Genomic DNA, 19,616 nt, shown 5'->3' with positions numbered 1-19,616 from the left:
TATTCTCTCCAGAAAACTCTAAAGCCTCAGGCCCCAAACCAACAAGGTTAGAAAGGACTGAGAAAGAGGCACTAGCAACAATATTCTGGATGAGCAGGAACCAAAGACACCAAAGAAGGCTCAATAGCAAATCCATAGGATGGAAATTCAAGAACACATGCAATCTTCTTTTAAAGTCTTCCTAAGTCAGCAGTAGGCTAGGGAGGTGGGCTCTGTGAGTAAAAGTGCTTGCTGCATAAACATGAAGGCTAGATTTTAAATTGCTGCTGACCCATGGAAAGAGCTAGGTGAATCCCTAGAGCTTGCTGGCCAGCCACTCTAGCCAGTTGATGATTTCTGAACTCAGTGAGAGCCTATCTTAAAAAGTACAAGGTGGAGAACAACAGAGGAAGACACATGACATTGACCCTCTATAAATCTGTATATACACACACACACACACACACACACACACACGCACACACACATACACAGACACACATACACATACACACACACACACACATACATACACACACACAAGCACGCACACAGACACAGACACACACACATACACACACACACATACACACACACACACACATACACACACACACATACATACACACACACAAGCACGCACACATACACACACACACACACATACACACACACACAAAACATACAAATAAATAAAATTCAGAAGTCAGCACAGTGGTGAAAACCTGTAACTACCAACTAGGAAGGCTAAGTTGGGACAAGAGTCCAGTCTGGGCAACATAGTGATATCTTGTCTAAAAATTAAATAAATATATAAAATATAAAAATAAGAAAGAAAGAATGCATATACAAACAGTTCAAGAGTTGCTAGCTTTGGGGGGCTCTGGAAGTAGATGTGATTAGATAATGTTGAAATGAGGATGGCAAGTAGAAGGCAGTTGCAAAATGAATTATATTTTCACCCACCCTGCCATTATAGTGATGGGTGAGAGCGACTCATCAATCGTGGCAGAATATGAAGGTTAACTGTCAGAAACCGTGGAATGTCTTCTATAGCTGAGGTCAAGAATAGTGTTTTTGAAAGCAATGAGACTGGAAGAATGCATATTAAATACTGGGAACACTCCTGACCTGACTACCATTCGTCCACGAGAACCCTGGTTGTTTCTTTGTAAGAAAGCATAGGGGAGTCTTCTCTAGGGGAACTAAGCCCCATGTAAGACAAACATACTGTTTTGGAGTGCACAGGTTCTCCAACAAATGATCTAGCCAGATCATCTGGCTCCTTGTCTTTACTATTTTCTTATTGTCATTTGGAGACATACCCCAGCCTGGCCTAGAATTCACAATCCTCCTGCTTCAGCCTCCTAATTCTTGGCATTATAAAACATCACCTTGGATTCAAAGTACACAAAGGCCATGATTTCAGGCCTTCGGGACAACTTTGCATTCCTTACTCAGAAATGAGGACAGGAATAATCAGGCACAGAAGAAAGGCTTCTAGTGTGAAAGATAGCAGGCAGAGACAAAAGGGCAAATGAAAGAAAACAGAGACCATGAAGAAAACAATTAAAAAAAACAACAAAAGCCAACCTGTAACTAACTCGCAGGAAAATACTCTATCAACTATTAATAGAATGCTCTTGAAATTTTAATAGAACAAAATAATATTCTTTGTTATTTAACTTGTACATCATCAGCTTAAAACATTTTATTTATAGTAATCACAAAGAAAATACATAGAGGAAAATGAAAAATAAGGAAATGTTCACTGACAAGTAGATAAAGACAAGGTAGCATATACATAGACTAGACTATTAATCTTTAAAAGAAAAAATCCTATTGTGAAAGAGATTTTTCTGGAAAGAAACCATGCATTACATCGAACCTTGTGAAAGGTTGAAAACTAATTAGAACTTCAATGAACTTAGAGAGTTCAGGATAACACAGCTTGGGGCCCAATTATAATTAATTACCTTAGGCTACCTTTAGCCACCCCAAATACCCATTCCTTGCCCACCACTGTCTGACCCAACACACTTGTGATTAACAAGTGAAATCTTTGAAATGTGTTAACAGATCACTAGTTTCCAACCACCAAAACTCTAAGAATGTCATCAGACAACATATGAAGTGTAGTGCAGAAATATCTCCAGCTTGCCCTAGCCCAGATGACTCCACCGTGTACTTGAAATTACCTTCATGTAGGATGTTCTTTGTTTTTCTGTTATTTCATGAAACTGTTGCCATGTTGCAGCATGGACTGTAGGCTAACCTGAATCTGTGTTACTGGGCCATAGTCACTGATATTTGGCTCACAAATAAAGTGTCTTATTCTTTTTGGAGGTAAAAATTGTCTATATTTTTTTCACTAACACTATTATATGCTATGACACAAATACAATTCTAGGAGCATATGCTAAGTGACAGGAGGATAAATAATACCTTATTTTACTTAGACAAAGACTAAGTAATACAAACTATTGAAGCTAACAGTATAATGGTGGCAGTTACTGGAGTTGGAAAGGGAAAATGGAGGAGCTGCTCCAGTCATGGAAGGCAAGAAAACCCTACAAGCCTGGTATCCACCATGCTAAAGGCTCCAATAGCGCTTTGGAGACATAAAACAAGTTTGTAGGAAGGATGATCCAATGTATTCTTTAAATATAATACACAAAGAATGGGAGAGGGAAAAAGAAGAAATATTTTAAAATATTTTTAGCTTAAACTAGAAAGCAACTTCATTAAAAAAAGTTAGAAAACAATCCACATTAGGACAAAAAAAGATGACTGATAGGAAAATACTGATAGATCACTAAAATATATGAAAAACTACATTAAAGATTCTTAAAGTTACTAAGTAGTAGAGTCTTTAGGTCTAACACTTAACACTGTAAAGCATGTGGGACTTAAGCGTAGGCCCATGCCCAGCAGTAGATGGCCCACACAAAACAAACCCAGTGGTAGTTTTGTAAATGTTGTTTGTTTGGACATTTAAAAAAATATTGCTAGTTTTTTGCCTATTATATATTATGGTTTCTGACTTTGTGTTCTTCTGGGTTGGGTTTGGTGTGTGTCTCTGTGTGCACGTTTCTTGTGCTTTTTCCTCTCTTTCTTTTTCTTATTCTGGTTTATTTGCCTGTTTGCTTTCTAAAGAGAGAGAGAGAAAGATGTAGTGGAGTTAGATGGGTGGGTAGGATCTGGGAAGAGATGGGTGATGGAAAACAAATTGATCAAATATATTATAGGAAAAAATATTTTCAATAAATATAAATTTAACAGGCTTTAAAAGAAGTGTGAGAGCAAAGCCCAAAGCCCAAGTTTCTCAGTAATTAGAGAAGATCCATACTAACTGTTCTTTTGATAAATATACATTTAGTTGTTAGTATTTAAAAAATATTATTTTATGTGTATGAGTGTTTTGTCTGCATGAAAGTTTGTGTGCCATGTGCATGCAGTGCCTGCAGGACTCTGAAGAAGACATAAGATCTCCTGGAGCTGCAGTTATAGATTGTTCATCATGTGGATACTGGGAATCAAATCTAGGTCCTCGGAAAGAACAGTCAGTGCTAACTACTAAGCCATCTCCCCAGTCCTATAATAAAATTTTTTAAAAAAAATAAAAAGGAATTCGGGACAAGAAGTTGTCTTAGATTATTCTAGGGTCTACGCTCTCTGCATATATGTACAAATATATGCATGTATATATCTAAAACATAGATATGGATCTATACCATATGCATATATAGACATACAGATATTGAGAGCCCCTAAAACAAGATAAATGTTCTTATGAAACAGAAAACCAGGATCTCCTGCTCTCACTGTGTAATATGTAGTTTTGATTGCACAAGTTGAACTTTATATAGCTTATATTCTCTGCGTTCATTTGTAGCCATCCTTTTAAAAATCCTTGTAAATTTGACTTTATTAGAGCCAAGCGTGGTGGCGCACGCCTTTAATCCCAGCACTTGGGAGGCAGAGGCAGGCGGATCTCTGAGTTCGAGGCCAGCCTGGTCTACAAAGTGAGTTCCAGGACAGCCAAGGCTCCAATAGCGCTCCAATAGGCTACACAGAGAAACCCTGTCTCCGGAAAAAAAAATTTAGATTTATAGAAAAATGGAGAGTAATATGTCTTTATGCTCCATATCTAGTTTCTGACTTAATTGATCATACATTAGTATGTTATATTCATTATAATTAATAAATTATTGTTGTTACATTATTACTAACAGGAGGGACCAGGGAGGAATGCCAGAAGTTCTCTCTCAGATGTGCCTCTCTCAGGCACATTCATTATTTATATTTTCTAAGTTGCTACCTGATGTTATTTTTCTGTTTAAGACATCATCTAGGTTACTGGATTTCTTTCAGTTATCATGTAATTTTAAGCTTGTTTTGACAAATTTTTGAATAATCCTCATTTTTCATGATCTTGAAAATTCTAGGACTAATGGAATTTTTCTGTTTTTTTTTTTTTTTTTTAATGTTAGACTGCAGCAATGAACTATTGGGAAGAAAACTATACCAGAAGAGTTCAGCTTTTGTCACACTGTATCAAGCAGAAATACTAACAGCATCAATTTATGACTGGATTTTATCACCTGACTGAGGTAGTAGTGGTCAGATTTCTCCATTACTTGCTTGTCTTTAAGTAGAAAGTTCTTCGGAAAATCAGTTGTGTTGGATAATGTTTTGCTAGGGCAAACACATGAAGGAGTGTTTTCCTGAAGTGGACAAAGGTGAAAGACTAAGGCAGACATGTGAAGGAACATTTGGCTGAAGCAGACACAGGAGACAGGATGTTCTGCTAAAACAAGTATGTGAAAGGACATGTGATGGATTCATTGCTAATGACACACTTGTATTGGTCTGCCTTACACTGAGTAGCTGAGCTCCATTTGTAGGAACTCCACAGAAAGAAACACACCAAAAAAACCTTCTGGTGATGGGCTGTGGTTTCTTGCTGCTTCAGTGGACTCAGGCTGATTGGCAGAGTAATGTCAGCTGAGACAGATGCACATGCTAAGGCAAAACCCATGGAGGACTAAAACCTCCGTGATGTTTGGAGGGTATAAACAGGACTCCAGGGACAATGACAGAGGCTGAGCTTGGCTTGCTGTGCAGTGCTTGTTGGTCTTGTGTCTTTGCTGATCTTCACTTCCCTGAGAGAGGCACAGCTGAGAGAGAACTTCTGGCATTCCTCCCTGGTCCCTCCTGCAGACTTATGCGGAGGCTGAGGCCTGGCTGTCTCTGCTAGGAAGTGCCACCACTGCTGATTCCTGTTTGCTATCCCAACTCTAATGAACTGGACTGCTAGTAAGTATATCCACCAAGTGTTTGCAAATGGATCGAGCTGCCACTGCTAACTCCTGTGAACTGAACTGTTCCAGACAATACAGATAGGATTTGCTCCGAAAAACCTTTCTAAACAGGTCCACTTCCCCCATATCCTTTCTTTTTCCACTACCTCTGGTGGGTGGTGGGCTAAAAGGGAAGTTAAAGCATTTAAAAACCATCATTAAAAATAGGTGTTGAAAAAATAAAGTTACATCTTCCTTTCTATATTGTACTCTTGGGAAACAAAACAACACAAGCTGCTTACAACTAAGAATCAGGGAATTACGTGCCTAAGATTTATCTCTTCTCTACTTCCTCAATTCTTTAATTCTTAGCACCTGTATACAGACAGGAATATTCTATATTTTAAATCACTATTCAAAGTTAATTTGTTTAGTTTGTTGCAGAGATAGTTTCTAGCTTCAATTATTGGAGTTCTCCTTCAGTCCCTGTGTTTTATGCTGTTATTTTACTTTTCGTACAGAAAGATGTACAAGGCTAATAATCTTGTATATTTCCTGCCTGAGTAATAGGTGCAGCCATTTATTTTTCCAAAAATCTCGTTACATTTAGTAGAGAATGGTATTAGAAGTAATCCATCCTGAGCAAGACCGGGTTTGTTTCATTGGGGCTTGCTCAACTCAGAGAGCAAAACATGTTCATACTAACCTGTGTATAAACACAGATAAATACTTTTACATGTAAACTATCCATTTCTGTATTAAGTTGATACTAATATAAATTCACAGTGATGCTCTCAAATTTAAGCTACTACCATATGGATCATTTTAACTTCCTCCCTTTAATTTATCTACAAATTCCAACCAGGAGAACCTTAGCTTCCACTATCTGCCAACCATTTACTTAATGATGCAGTATCAATACTATTAACCAGGACACACAGCCTTAGCAACCTGGGCATGGTGCTTATATGCACTTCCCATTTGCTGTTAGTCTTACTCATTACACATTTCCAAAGCCACTTAGGTCAGTACTCTTTCTCCTATTCCTTTAGTGAGATTATGATATATAATTGTAATACAATAAGGTTATCCTTTTATAATCTTTATTCTTTCCTAAAAATCACTAATCTCTTAAATGATTTTAAATATTTGTGTACATTAAGAATCTCTTTATACTATGCAGTTATATATATTCTGTCAAATATACAGCTAGCCTTCAGCACTTCAGTATCATGTAGGATAATTTTATTCTCTTAAAAATGCTCTATGCTTTACTTATTCTCTCCTTTCCCTTAAATTTTTGGTAATCATTTTAATGCCTATCATTCTGAGTTTCCTAGAATATTGCAGAATGAAATAATAGAACGTTTTATTTTCATAGTAGCATCTTTTTTTTTACTAGTATGCATCTAAAGTTTGTATATATCTTTATATGGTTTGATAGCTCAAATCTTTTGTTGTTAAATTATATTTCACTGCATCCATTTGCCAAACGCATCTAATTGGAGGGCATTTTGATTAGTTCTACTTTTGGCAATTATGAATACAGCTATTACAAACATTCACATTCCATATGTATGTATGCATGCATACACACAGGTTTTTCAAACAGTTGAATAAACAAGAGAGAAAATTCTACATCATGGGGGGAAAACAATGTTTTGCTTTAAGAGTCTTTCAAAATGGTTCCCATTTTATCCTCCCACCAGCAATAATTAAGTAATCCTATTGCTCTAAATCATCAAAAGCATTTGGTATTGTCAGTTTTATGGATTTTACTTAAGTGGGAGTTTAATTGTATCTCATTGCTTCATGTTACAGTTCTTTGATAACAATGGTAAGATTGAATTCACAGGCTTGTCACGTTATAATCTTCTGTGATGTGAACCATCTAGTCCTACCTTCTGACCACTTTTTCAACTGAGCTGTTCATTTTGTTATTGGCAAGTTTTAGGAGTTCTTTGTAGAGTCTAGATACAAGTCCTTTGTTACATATGGCTGTGCTTTGGACTATTTTTTTTTCCCGATCTATGGTATGTCTTTCTGCATATTTTAAGATGTCTCTCACAGAAAAGTCTGAAATTTGAACAAAATATAATTTATCAATTTTTTAAAAATATAAATTGTGCTTTGGGTAAAAAAAAATACATCATCAAAGACGGAGTCACTTAGATCCCCCTCCCCGTTTTCTTCTAAATGTTTTGGAGTATCGTTTTTGCTCATGAGTCTATGGCACATTTTTAATGAGTTTTATAACAGAGGAAAGGTTTGTGCCTCGTTTTGAATGTGGATATCCAGTTGTTGTTGTACCATTTGGAGAAAAGCCTATCATTTCTGCATTGAATTATCTTTGTCAGAGTTCACTGGAGTGAATGAGTGTGGACCTAATTCTGAGCAGGCTTCTGCTCTGCTCCACTGACCCATCTGCCTTTCTCCACCAATGACACCTGACATTAGATTACAGTTACGTCTTGAATGTGGGTAGTTATCAGTTGTGATGTTCTTCGGTATTCTGTTGAATATTCTGTAACTTTTCTCTTTCCGTACAAACTTAGAATCTGTTTCTTAATATACAATTAGTTTGCTGAATTTCTTTTTTTTGGGGGGGGGGGCAGGCTTTGTGAACTCTACAGACCAATTGGAAAAGCACGGTATTTTAACAATATCCAAATTTTAATTTTTATCAATCCAACATATCTCTGAATTTTCCATTCTTCCTTTTTTTCATGGTTTTCAGCTTTCTGGCACACAGATCCCACATAGGTTTTGTTAAGATTATATGTAAATATTTTATTTTTTTCTTTTGTGATACTAAATATTTTAAACTAAAAAATGTAATTCTTTATTTCCTATATCAGGTAGAAACCTGACTTTCTATATAGAAAGCTTATATGATTCAAACTATACTTACTTAATAGTTCTAGTTTGCTTGACTTCTGACTAATTATTTGGGGTTTTTGACAAAATTACTTGTGAACAGTTTTATTGTCTTTTCTCTCCCTAATCCATGAACTTTCAATTTCCTTTCCTTGTCTTAATACACTGGACAACACTTCCAGTATGCTGTCAAAAATGAGTGGGCAAAGAGGATACTCTTATTTTGTTCTGAACCAAAGGGGGAAATATCTACTTTATCAGGCATGATGCACGATGTAGGATAGTCTTCTCTTTTCATAGTTAACTAAATTTTAAAACATGAATGAATGTTAAGGCATTTTTCAAATGGCTTTTCTACATCACATGAAATGAATACATTTTTCTTATTTATTCTATTTGATATGGTAGACTATATTTGATTTCCAAATGTTGAATCAGCTTTGGATGTCTGTTGATAATGATATGTAATTATTTCTATACATTATGAAATTATATTTTCTAATATTTTGAATTAAAATAAAAGCACTCTAGGAAACATATTAATGCTTTCATTGGCATATATCAATTATATATAATAATGGATTTCATTATGATACTCAAAATGTTTTGATTTAGGATTTTTGCTTTATGCATAAGATAGGACATTGCAGTTTTCTTTTATTGTAATTTTTTTAACTGGTTTCTATGCCAAACGAAGACTCATCTCCCAAAATGTGTTCTTTCTGCTTCTGTTTTACAGAATGAGAAAATCATTTCATCTTATCTTTGTGTTTTCTTTTTTCTGTGCTCTTCCTTTACATAGATCTAGTTTATTAATCTAATTTTCTTAGACTTTTGAGTGCTACTTTGTGACAAAGTCTCTAGATTCTTGTTTGTCTGAGAAATTGTTACTTTGCTACAACTGTTGTGAAAGGATAAGTTTCCTGGATAAACTTCTATGTGGGTGGGAATTTTTCTCTTTAAACATGAATATTTCATTGCATTTTCTTCTTGCTTGTGGTAAGTCTGATGTAATTCTCTTTGATCCTATATAAAGTATTCCTTTCTCCCTTGTCTTGCATTTCTGTAGTTTGACTATATTATGCTTACGTGTAGTTTTTAAAATTCATCTTGCTTAATGTTCTCTTAGATTCCTGGATGTATGGCTAGAAGTCTGCCATTAAGTTCAAAAATATTCAGAAATTAGTAGTCTGAATCACTCTCTTTGTTCTTGTTCTTGCACCTCCCTCCCGCTTCTCTCTCCCCTTCTTACACATCCCTCTCTCACACACATACACATAATTAAAAAAGTATAAATCTTTAAAAAATGAAAAATAATCCTTATAAATAAGTACAGAGTGCAGAAATATCAAATGATGGGTAAAGAAACAGAAAGCTAGCTCACAGAGGATAGGAAAAAGGCTAATAAATGTAAAAATACATGTATATCTTTACTGGAAATGAGGAATTTGCAAATATAAAAATAAATTACTTTTCCAAACTGGTTAAGATGTGAGGGGACTGTCTGAAATACTGGTTAGCCAGGTGGTGGTGGAACACACCTTTATCCCAGCACCAGGGAGGCAGAGGCAGGGGTAGCTCTGTGAGTTTGAGGTCAGCCTGGCCTACAGAACAGTCAGCGTGACACAGAGAAACCTTGTCTCAAGAAAGAAAGAAAGAAAGAAAGAGAGAGAGAGAGAGAGAGAGAGAGAGAGAGAGAGAGAGAGAGAGAGAGAGAGAGAGAAAGCAAAGGAAAGGAGAGGAGAGGAGAGGAGAGGAGAGGAGAGGAGAGGAGAGGAGAGGAGAGGAGAGGAGAGGAGAGGAGAGGAGAGGAGAGGAGAGGAGAGGAGAGGAGAGGAGAGGAGAGGGGAGGAAAGGAGAGGAAAGGAAAGGAAAGGAAAGGAAAGGAAAGGAAAGGAAAGGAAAGGAAAGGAAAGGAAAGGAAAGGAAAGGAAGAGGAGGAGAGGGACCAGTAGTAGTAACAGTGTAACAGTGCTCCTGACAGTGGACGATACGGATATCCTGTACCATGGAAATTTCATACCTAGATAGGCAACCTAGAAAATTAAGTCTAGAAATTCCATTCTTAGACCAGTAGTGTCAGCATTTCTTGGGAACATGTTGGAAATGCAAATATTCATAACCTTTTTCAGATCCACTAAGTCAAAAATCTGGTGGGGAAGCCCAGCAATCTATGTTTTAATAACGTCTTCACATGATTTTCATGTATATTAAAATTTGAAAACATTACAAGAGAGTGATAGATTTCCCAATATTTTGTCTGAGAGCTAGGAAGAGAGCTGTATTGAATACTGTAGCCCACATATACTACTCCTTCATTCTAACATATATGCATGCGCAAAATATGGTTTACGAAGGTGATTAACTGTGGGGAATATAATTGTATGGGATACACTTTGATCTGTTATTCTATTCCATTCTTCTATTTGTTTCACTACAAATAAAACCCTACTGGTGTCAACTATGAATTTTGACTTAAGTTTGAAAAATATTGTCTAGGAGGAATGTCTGTTCATGGGCAATAAGAGATATATATAAGCCAGGCCTTGTGATTTAAGCTTAGAATATCAATTACTTAAGAAGCCAACGCAGGAAGATTACAAGTTCATGCTTATTTGGGCTACAGAATTAGTTTAGCATTAGCTCATGCAATTAGTGAAGTCTCAACATAAAACATGAAAAAGAAGTCTATGGATATAGTTCAACAGTAGAGTTTGCCTAGTGTTCATAAGGATTTTAGGTTTAATCTCCAGTACTGAAAAAAAGATATGTACAACAATGTTACAACTTTATCGATAGTACTAAAATAATGGGAGGAAACCAATCAAGAAAATGGAGAAATAAATTATAACATATTTCTATAATAGAATACTAAATAGTTCCTTGTATCATTAGAAATAAAATTTTAAAATATTTGGTACATTGAGTCAAAACAGTAAGAAAAAAATTTGTAAAGTATGATATTGTCTATATAGTTTCAAAATGTATAAAACAAGATATTTATGAATAGCTAAGACATACCTTCAGTTAAGGTAGGGTCATGTCCTTGATGTACCAGGGTAGGGCCTTCCCCTTCTCAAAGGAGAAGGGGGTGAGAATGGGAGGAGGAGCTGGGGGGGAGGTTGGTAGGAGAAGAGCTGATACTGGGATATAAAGTGAATAAATAAACAAATTTATAAAAAAACAAGATAGGGTCATGTCTTGATAAATCCTATTAAAGTTGAAAACATCCTAAGTTGGAAACGCACTTAATATATATAATCTATGGAGCACTATAGCTTAAGCTAGTACCCTAGAGTGTCAGTGCTTTCCCCTCACAATATGTAGCTGACTGTGAGCTGTAGGTCACTGCCCTGCTCAGCATCTCAATAAAGCACCATAAGGCATTTTGCTAGCTTGACAAAAATAAAAACAAAAATTCAAAATATAGAGTGCAGGGTCTACTGAAGGCATGTTGTTCTCAAACCGTAAGAAAAAAACAAAGTAAATTTAGTTATCATTCAGTAGGGATAGTTGTATACAGTTTTAGATAGTAAATACATAAAAATACCCACAGGAACAGAACTATTGAATTCAAAATAGTGGATAGAGGAAAGAAGGAAAAATGGGATTGATGAGTGCATGAAATTCTTCAGGCATATACATAATGCGCTATTAATGTTTAAAACTAAGCAAATATGAAAAGTTATTAAATCTTTGTAAACATGGCTAGCTAGGTATATGGATATTTCTTAATTTATTCATTCAGTAATAGCTCATGCTAGGAGAACATGCTAGGAGATAGACTACTTAAATAGTATGCAGAAAGTGACAAGGTCAAGGACAAACAGAATCACTCACTGTACCTATGTCAGAATCTTTGGCATAAGCAAAGGTATTTTTAAAATGCTGCATTAGGTAGCGGTAAATGAAAGTGAAAACAACCCAGGTCGTTTTCTTGATGTGGCCTATACCTTGTTTGGTTCCCCTGGATTATATGAAGAAAACATAGGAATGTTTCGGATCTCCTCCTCTGATAAACGATTTCTCTGGATCTCATCTTCTGGGATAAATTCTATTGGTTGCTTCAGCGTCTTAGGCCCAGTCCAATATTGCTCAGTTGGAAAATCAATAACCTTTGCCACATGGAGACTGGGGCCTTTACCCTGTGCTGCCTGTTTTCCCTTGTCCTGGAGGAGTGATGGGTTCTCAGCTGTGCCACTCCCACTCACTGATGCAGCTGAGACCAGTGAGTGGGAAGCAAAGGGTTCACCTCTCAAAAGTTGGAACTCTTCAAGACGTTTTTTCATTATAGTCTCGTGGTAAAAATGTTCCAGGTTGTTCATGGGATCACCTTTGTTCTTCTTTGGGGGTTCATCTGGATCAAGACAAAGAGATATGGAAGTTCTACAAAGCCTCCCCAGTACAACTTTTAAAAAATTCATAAAAATTAAAATCTGGATCTCAGATACAGAATCTTGTTTAGGAAAGGTAACATGTAGCAAATACATGTGCGTGTATGTATGTGTGTGCATGCCTGTGAGCATGAGCATGTGAGCGTGCATGTGTATGTATGTACCTTAAGACTGTCCAACTCAAGCAAGGCCAATACATGGCAGAGTAAACTAAGGCACCGAGAAACCTCAAGCTCATGCAAGTATACATACCTCTAACTCACAAGGACATTTGAAGAACAGAACCAGGATGGCATTTTCATGCTCATGAACTTAACAACTAATAATTCCTATATATTACTTGATTCTAAGGTTATATTTGAAATATCTTGATTATTTCTGTGATTTTTTTTAAAAAAGGTACTTGGTTACATAATCAAGATCTAAATCAGTTTTTGGCTAGTATGGCTTTTACATAACTCTTCTATCCCATCCCTTCATCAACTTTCCTTCTCCATCCATTGATAATATAGAACCATTATCTACTCTATGAAGAAATTGTTTTAATGAAGTGTTTTCTGATGATAACTTCTTCCTAATTTCTTGCATTTCTTGAAAGTTAAATTCTAATTCAGTAGTCATTTGTCACTTGTATTTACTATTTTTTTAATTATCAATTTGGGTCAAATTTAGTGCATTTCAAATTCTCAACAGATATATAATTGCTCTTCCATGCCAGATTATCAAGAACAGATTGAGACCTGTTTTAGGAAACTACATTAAACATGGTTTCTGTAAAAATTTAACTGGATCAATGTTCAATATTTAAGGCAAAACTATTCATATATAGCTGTGTATTTCCTATTGTACCATGCCCAAAGGCACATAATATTCACTGAACACTTTTTTAGTGATATTAAAATTAATCGGTGAACTTAAGTGCTATTTGCGTACAACTTTTACCTTTCAGGCTTTATATCCTTGGCAATTACTGTTTAGGCCTATTAGCTTATGAATTACAAAATGGGGGTTCCCTGACTCTGTTACTTCCGTTGAATTTTTAATCTGGAATCAATAATTATCAACACTTTAGTTTTCCTGAATATAGTTTATACAAGAAAAGCAGGATAAATGCTTGATTCGATCTGTTCTTCATTATTCAGGAGAGTAAGGAAATAACTAATGGTGACCAGTGGTTGGCTACTTTTCAGCATAATTATGGAATTATGTAGTTTTATGATTGCTTGTGTTTCAATTAAATGTAATAATTATTTGTGATAGTGGACCTAAGGAGTCCCAAGCTGATCTTGTACTTTTTTTTTTTTTTTTTTTTTTTTTTTTTTTGGTTTTTCGAGACAGGGTTTCTCTGTATAGCCCTGGCTGTCCTGGAACTCACTCTGTAGACCAGGCTGGCCTCTAACTCAGAAATCCGCCTGCCTCTGCCTCCCAAGTGCTCAAATTAAAGGCGTGCACCACCACTGCCTGGCTCCTGGACTATTTTCCAAGGATCCCTGGTTCCTTTTAATGAAAAGTACTTGGAAACTACTGTTGTTCATAGTGTTCATTGTTGTTGCTTCTAAGCCTCTGCAGTAGACGAAGCTGGGATAGTTTATAGGAGAAAAATAGATCTTACATTTATAACATCATTTCCAATTCAAATGTAATATAACAAGGTTTGTTCTTAAACTCTGATTTTAGCCTTGTACCTCCTTTCTTTTGTGTGGATGGTTGTTTTTGGTAGTCCTGAGGATCAAATCCAGGACCGCTCGCCTTCTAGGCAAGCACTCTATCACTGGCATTCTATTTCCAGTTCCTTCTATCAAGTTGGATTATTAGCTTTCTCAAACAATATCCTCACATAATTGAAAAATTTCAAAGCAATACGAATAAAGAACAACAAACATACAAAAACAAAAAACAAAATAAAATACTAATAAAAGAACAATAAAACGATTGGATATACTTTTATATTTGCAGTCCTTAGAGACTATGTTGTTAGTAATAGACCTGTATTACTTTAAAGTCACTACAGCATTTTCTCTGGGTTGTTATGCTACTGGTTATGTTTCTCGCTTGTTTTCTTTGCTTCAGGTTTTTTTCCTTTTATAGATTCCTTCTCTCTCGAGTTTTGGGTGCCTGTGATGCTGCAGAGTAAACTCAGGGCTTAGTGAATGTGAGCAAGCACTCAACTGGGAAACGCACAGCCCTTCCAGCCCCCTTCTGGTTCTGATGAAAGGTTTTATTACATTTAAAACCATGCAAAACCTTTATGTGACTCTAGATTTAAAAGGGTTCTACTATAACTTTATGGAAGTATCATTCTATCGCTGATCCCTTCGTTTCATTCCCTGTGGTCCTCATAAATACTATTTCTTATTAAGTTTGACCTATGGTTCCAGGATTTCCTTTTTTTGTGAAACTATATGTATACATATATGAAATTCATTAGTTATATTCTTTTCCTATATAAATACTGGTCTGAAGCTTGCTCTTTTGATTTTAACAACATGTCCTATATATAATTCTATATCCATATAAAAGCTATTCTTTTGCCTTCTTACAGTTACACAATACTGTGTGTGTATGTACAATAGTTATTTAGATATTTTGCTATGAACAAACCCTGAAATATTGGTTTTATATCTGAAGTCTTATGCTGTTTTGAACTATGCCCTAAAATTAGCCTTGTGTTTTTGTGTGTGTCACACACACACACACACACACACACACATACACACGATTTGGTATTTTTCAAGAACTTCTTTCAAATAAATTCTAAAAGGTGAAATTGCTGAGACAAAGAGTAAATGTTTGTGTACTTCTAATATACAAATTCCATCCTGAGGTAATTGTACTTTTCTGTATTTCTACCAGCAATGTATAAGAGTAGTTATCTCTTAAGATACACAATGGGAATTCAAGAAAAAGAAGCCATGAGAGAGAGACAGAGAGAGACAGAGACAGAGAGAGAGAGAGAGAGAGAGAGAGAGAGAGAGAGAGAGAGAGAGAGCACAAAGGGGAAATACATGCGAGGAGCTAGAAGAAAAGCAAGGGGGAAAATATATATTTTAATTTCAAAAGTAAAATATTTTATTTTTAAAATGGTACAAAAGATGTAGTCATTTAGAAAATGATGACTTGATTTATGAATACAGCTGCATTAAAATAAAAAATTCCTGATCATAGGATATGTCATAAAAGACATCAACAATACGACTCAGTGGGTAAAGGCAACTGCCCCAAAACCTGGGGAGCTGAGTTCAATCCTGTGGCCCACATGTGGAAGGAGAGAACTAATTCCTCCAAAGACGCCCTCTGACTTCTACACATACGCTGTGGCACAAGGCATCCACTAAGCAAAAGAATCATCCGTAGATAGAAAAACCATGGGATAAGATAGTTACTACACAGATAATTAGAGAGTGCATACACTGGAGGTATGAAATTGCATATATCCTTAAGAAACAGAGGTAGGCAACCAAGGGGAAATTGAGGAAAAGACTGATGAGTCTTCCCTGAAAAGAGGGAAAATATATAACTAATAGACATATTAAAAGTGTTTAATCACATTAGAGTTTGAAATGAGCTTGCATTAGAGGTGAAATGCAAGTCAGATGAGGAGGGCAATCCATAGGATTTAAAAATCCTGATGTTTGAAAATATATAACTGCACGAGCATTCTAAAGTATATAATCAAAGAGACTTATACCATGACCACTATGAGCCAGGCACTATTCTGGGTTCTCAGGTGATATCAATGAGCAAAGACCCTAGGAACTTAGAGATGGCTGAAACCAATAGAGGGACACAGCACTCAGGAACCAGAGGAACACAGATCTCTGTGAGTTTGAGGCCTGATTTATACAGTGAGTTTCAGACTAGCCAAAGCTGCAGAATAAGACCATGTCTGAAACAAAACCAACGAACAAACAACCCAAACCAAACAAATTAACAAAACCTGTGGAGCTTCCTTAGTGCTTAATACCACACAAATTGGATCCTGCCAACCTCTTCTCCAAGTCTGTCTGCTGCTGTCTGCAAAAACTTGAAGAGAAGAGAAAAAGACTGAAATGACAAGGTAAAGAGGAAGCATGAGCCCTCGTGGAAATAAGAGGGATTCCATAGGAACAAAGGTGGAGAACTTTCAGTCAACGAGCGAGAAAAATCTATGTTGATTGACAACTTTATAAACATAACAATTATCAACACAATCCCAAAAGAGAATGGCTTACTAAACGGTAACAAGAGGCTGAATTAGTAATCAGCTAGCTATCCTAAAAAAAACCACTCAGGTTCAATAGGACTCATTGGTGAATTATATCAAATATTCACCTAATCTTCAGTACCATTTTAACAACTTCATCTTAGGACCTCTGACCTCTAGATCTATACTAGAAGAAACCTATGTTGCTTTAGGCTATCAGATGTGTAGTAATTAATTATAATAACTGTAAGAAAGTAATGTACTGCAACAGAGCTGGTATAGAAAACCTAGCGCTAAGATGAATGGCTTAAAAACAGATGTTTCTCCCTGAAGAGAGCATTTGCTGCTCTTCCAGAGAAGTTGAGTGTGATTTATAGCAAAGAATTAATAGTAATATTACGTTAAAAGAAGATTAGGGATAAAGCAGAAACACTAGGTCACATTACTTCCATTCAACAACGTACTGAAGGTTCTGGAAAACAGAAGAAGGAAAAAGCAAGTAAACAACAAGTTTCCAGACAAGAGAACAAGTAAAACTGTCTTTATTCATAGGAAACACAGTGTTTCTTGTGTAGAAGACTCCAAGCTATCCATACTAAAGACACTAGAATAAAATAATCAATAGAACATTTAATTAGATCATGTTAGATGAATATAAGGTGAAAACAAAACCCAACATATCTCTATATACTTGCAGACAAGAATAAACTAAAGCAGAACAATTTTATTTACAAGAGTGTCAAAATGAATACAATGTTTAGAAATAAATTTCATAGAAGTATAGGTCTGATGAACTATAATATATACAATATAATATTACTTATTATATAATATATAAAACATAAATATATATAATTATATATAAAATAATGCTGAACGAAATTATAGCTGATCTGAATAAAGGAAGAGACACTGTGTGTTCATGTACTAGGAAAAACTATCACTAAATTAAATGACAGACTCAATCCAATCTCCTTTCAATTTCAGCATTTATGTAGAAAAATCAACAAAGAGTTGACAAATTTTGCATGGATATATAAGAACTAGGATAGAAGAAACAAAGTTGGGAGAGTTACGCTTGATTGCCAAACTCACTATAAAGGTCTACTAGGGATTTGAAACATAACGACATGAATATAGATCAAAGCAACAAAACCATACAAAGAAATTTAAGATACAGTGCTAATCAATAGGAAATCTTCATATAAAATTAAGAACCTAGAGCATACCTTACAAACACAAATTTCCATGCATTCTAGAAGAAGACATAGAACTATTTTTTTTAACTTTGATTCCAGGAAAGATTTCTTAGTTAAGAAACCAAAAAGCTTAAATAATAACAGAATAAATTTCTAAATTGGACCTCATTAAAACATCTGTGCTTTAAGACACAATTAAGAACAAAAGATCAGAAGAAAGCATTATACTTATAAAGGACCTGCCTTCAGAATACACAAAGAAATCTTACTATATAATACTAAAACTACTCATACTCCACCAACTTAAAACTGGACGAAAGTCTCAAATTCCACTAAAGAATTTCTTTTTGTTACTGGGTAAGTGCATAGAATATGAACTTTGGCAGTGAAGGTATGAAATTCATGTGGATCTCCACAGCTTGAGAATGCCTGCTCTTACTGTAGAAAAATTCACTGAGATGTACAGACTTTGGATATTGGTTAAACACTATCTATTTGAGGATAAAAAAAATAAACGGACTCTTTTATAATGTATACATAAGTCAGTTCCAGGTAGATTAATGACTTAAATGTGGACAAAAAAAATAAGCATTTAGAACAAAGACTAATACCTTCCTACAGACACACTAGGGAGGACTTATTAACCGAAACACCAAAAGCTTAACCATAAAGGAAATATCAAAACACTTTATTCCATAAAGACGAAAATTTTTATTCTGTAAGGCAAAGGACATAGTCAATAGGACAAATCAGCAACCTACAGATTGGAAAGAAATCTTCATCAACCTCACATCCGATAGAGGACTAATATTCAAAATATATATAAAGAACTCCAAAAGCTAACCACCAAAAAACCAAACAACCCAATTAAAAATGGGGTATAGAACTAAACAGAGAATTCACAACAGAGGAATCTTGAATGGCTGAGAAGCATCTAAAGAAATGTTCAAAGTCCTTAGTCATCAGGGAAACAAAAATCAAAACAACCCTGGATTCCACCTTATACCAATCAGAATGGCTAAAATCAAAAACTCAGGTGACAGCAGATGCTGATGAGGATGTGGAGAAAGAGGGACACTCCTCCACTGTTGGTAGGATTGCAAGCTGGTACAACCACTCTGGAAATCAGTCTGGCGGTTCCTCAGAAAATTGGACATAGTACTACAGGAAGATCCAGCAATACCTCTCCTGGGCATATACCCAGAAGATGTTCCAACTTGTAATAAGGACACATGCTCCACTATGTTCATAGCAGCCTTATTTATAATAGCCAGAAGCTGGAAAGAACCCAGATGTCCCTCAATAGAGGAATAGATACAGAAAATGTGGTATATTTACACAATGGAGTACTACTCAGCTATTAAAAAGAATGAATTTATGAAATTCTAAGGCAAATGGATGGATCTGGAGGATATCATCCTGAGTGAAGTAAGCCAATCACAAAAGAACACACATGATATGCACTCACTGATAAGTGGATATTAGCCCAGAAACTTAGAATAACCAAGATACAATTTACAAAACACATGAAACTCAAGAAGAACGAAGACCAAAGTGTGGCTACTTCATTCCTTCTTAGAGGGAACAAAATACCCATGGAAGGAGTTATAGAGACAAATTTCAGAGCTGAGACAAAAGGAAGGATCATCCAGAGACTGCCCCACCTGGGGATCCATCCCAT

At 35.7% G+C, this 19,616-nt stretch overlaps 1 protein-coding gene across 2 annotated transcripts in view; it reads right to left on the bottom strand.

Annotated features, from left to right (window-relative positions):
• Rbm41 (RNA binding motif protein 41) overlaps window positions 1–19,616 on the bottom strand; it is a 55,612-nt gene that overhangs the window by 12,782 nt on the left and 23,214 nt on the right. For both annotated transcript variants that reach the window (XM_085838006.1, XM_085838005.1), the window contains exon 5: window positions 12,113–12,516. In XM_085838006.1, the coding sequence (XP_085694132.1) occupies window positions 12,113–12,516 (404 nt within the window). The remainder of the gene's footprint in view (window positions 1–12,112; window positions 12,517–19,616) is intronic.

Source organism: Mus caroli, unplaced genomic scaffold (genome assembly GCF_978045245.1).
Source record: "Mus caroli unplaced genomic scaffold, Mus_caroli_1 scaffold_5, whole genome shotgun sequence".
In the NCBI taxonomy this organism is placed as follows: Eukaryota; Metazoa; Chordata; class Mammalia; order Rodentia; family Muridae; genus Mus; species Mus caroli.
The sequence above is the reverse complement of the archived record's forward strand: the minus strand, read 5'-3'. Positions and strand labels throughout refer to the sequence as shown.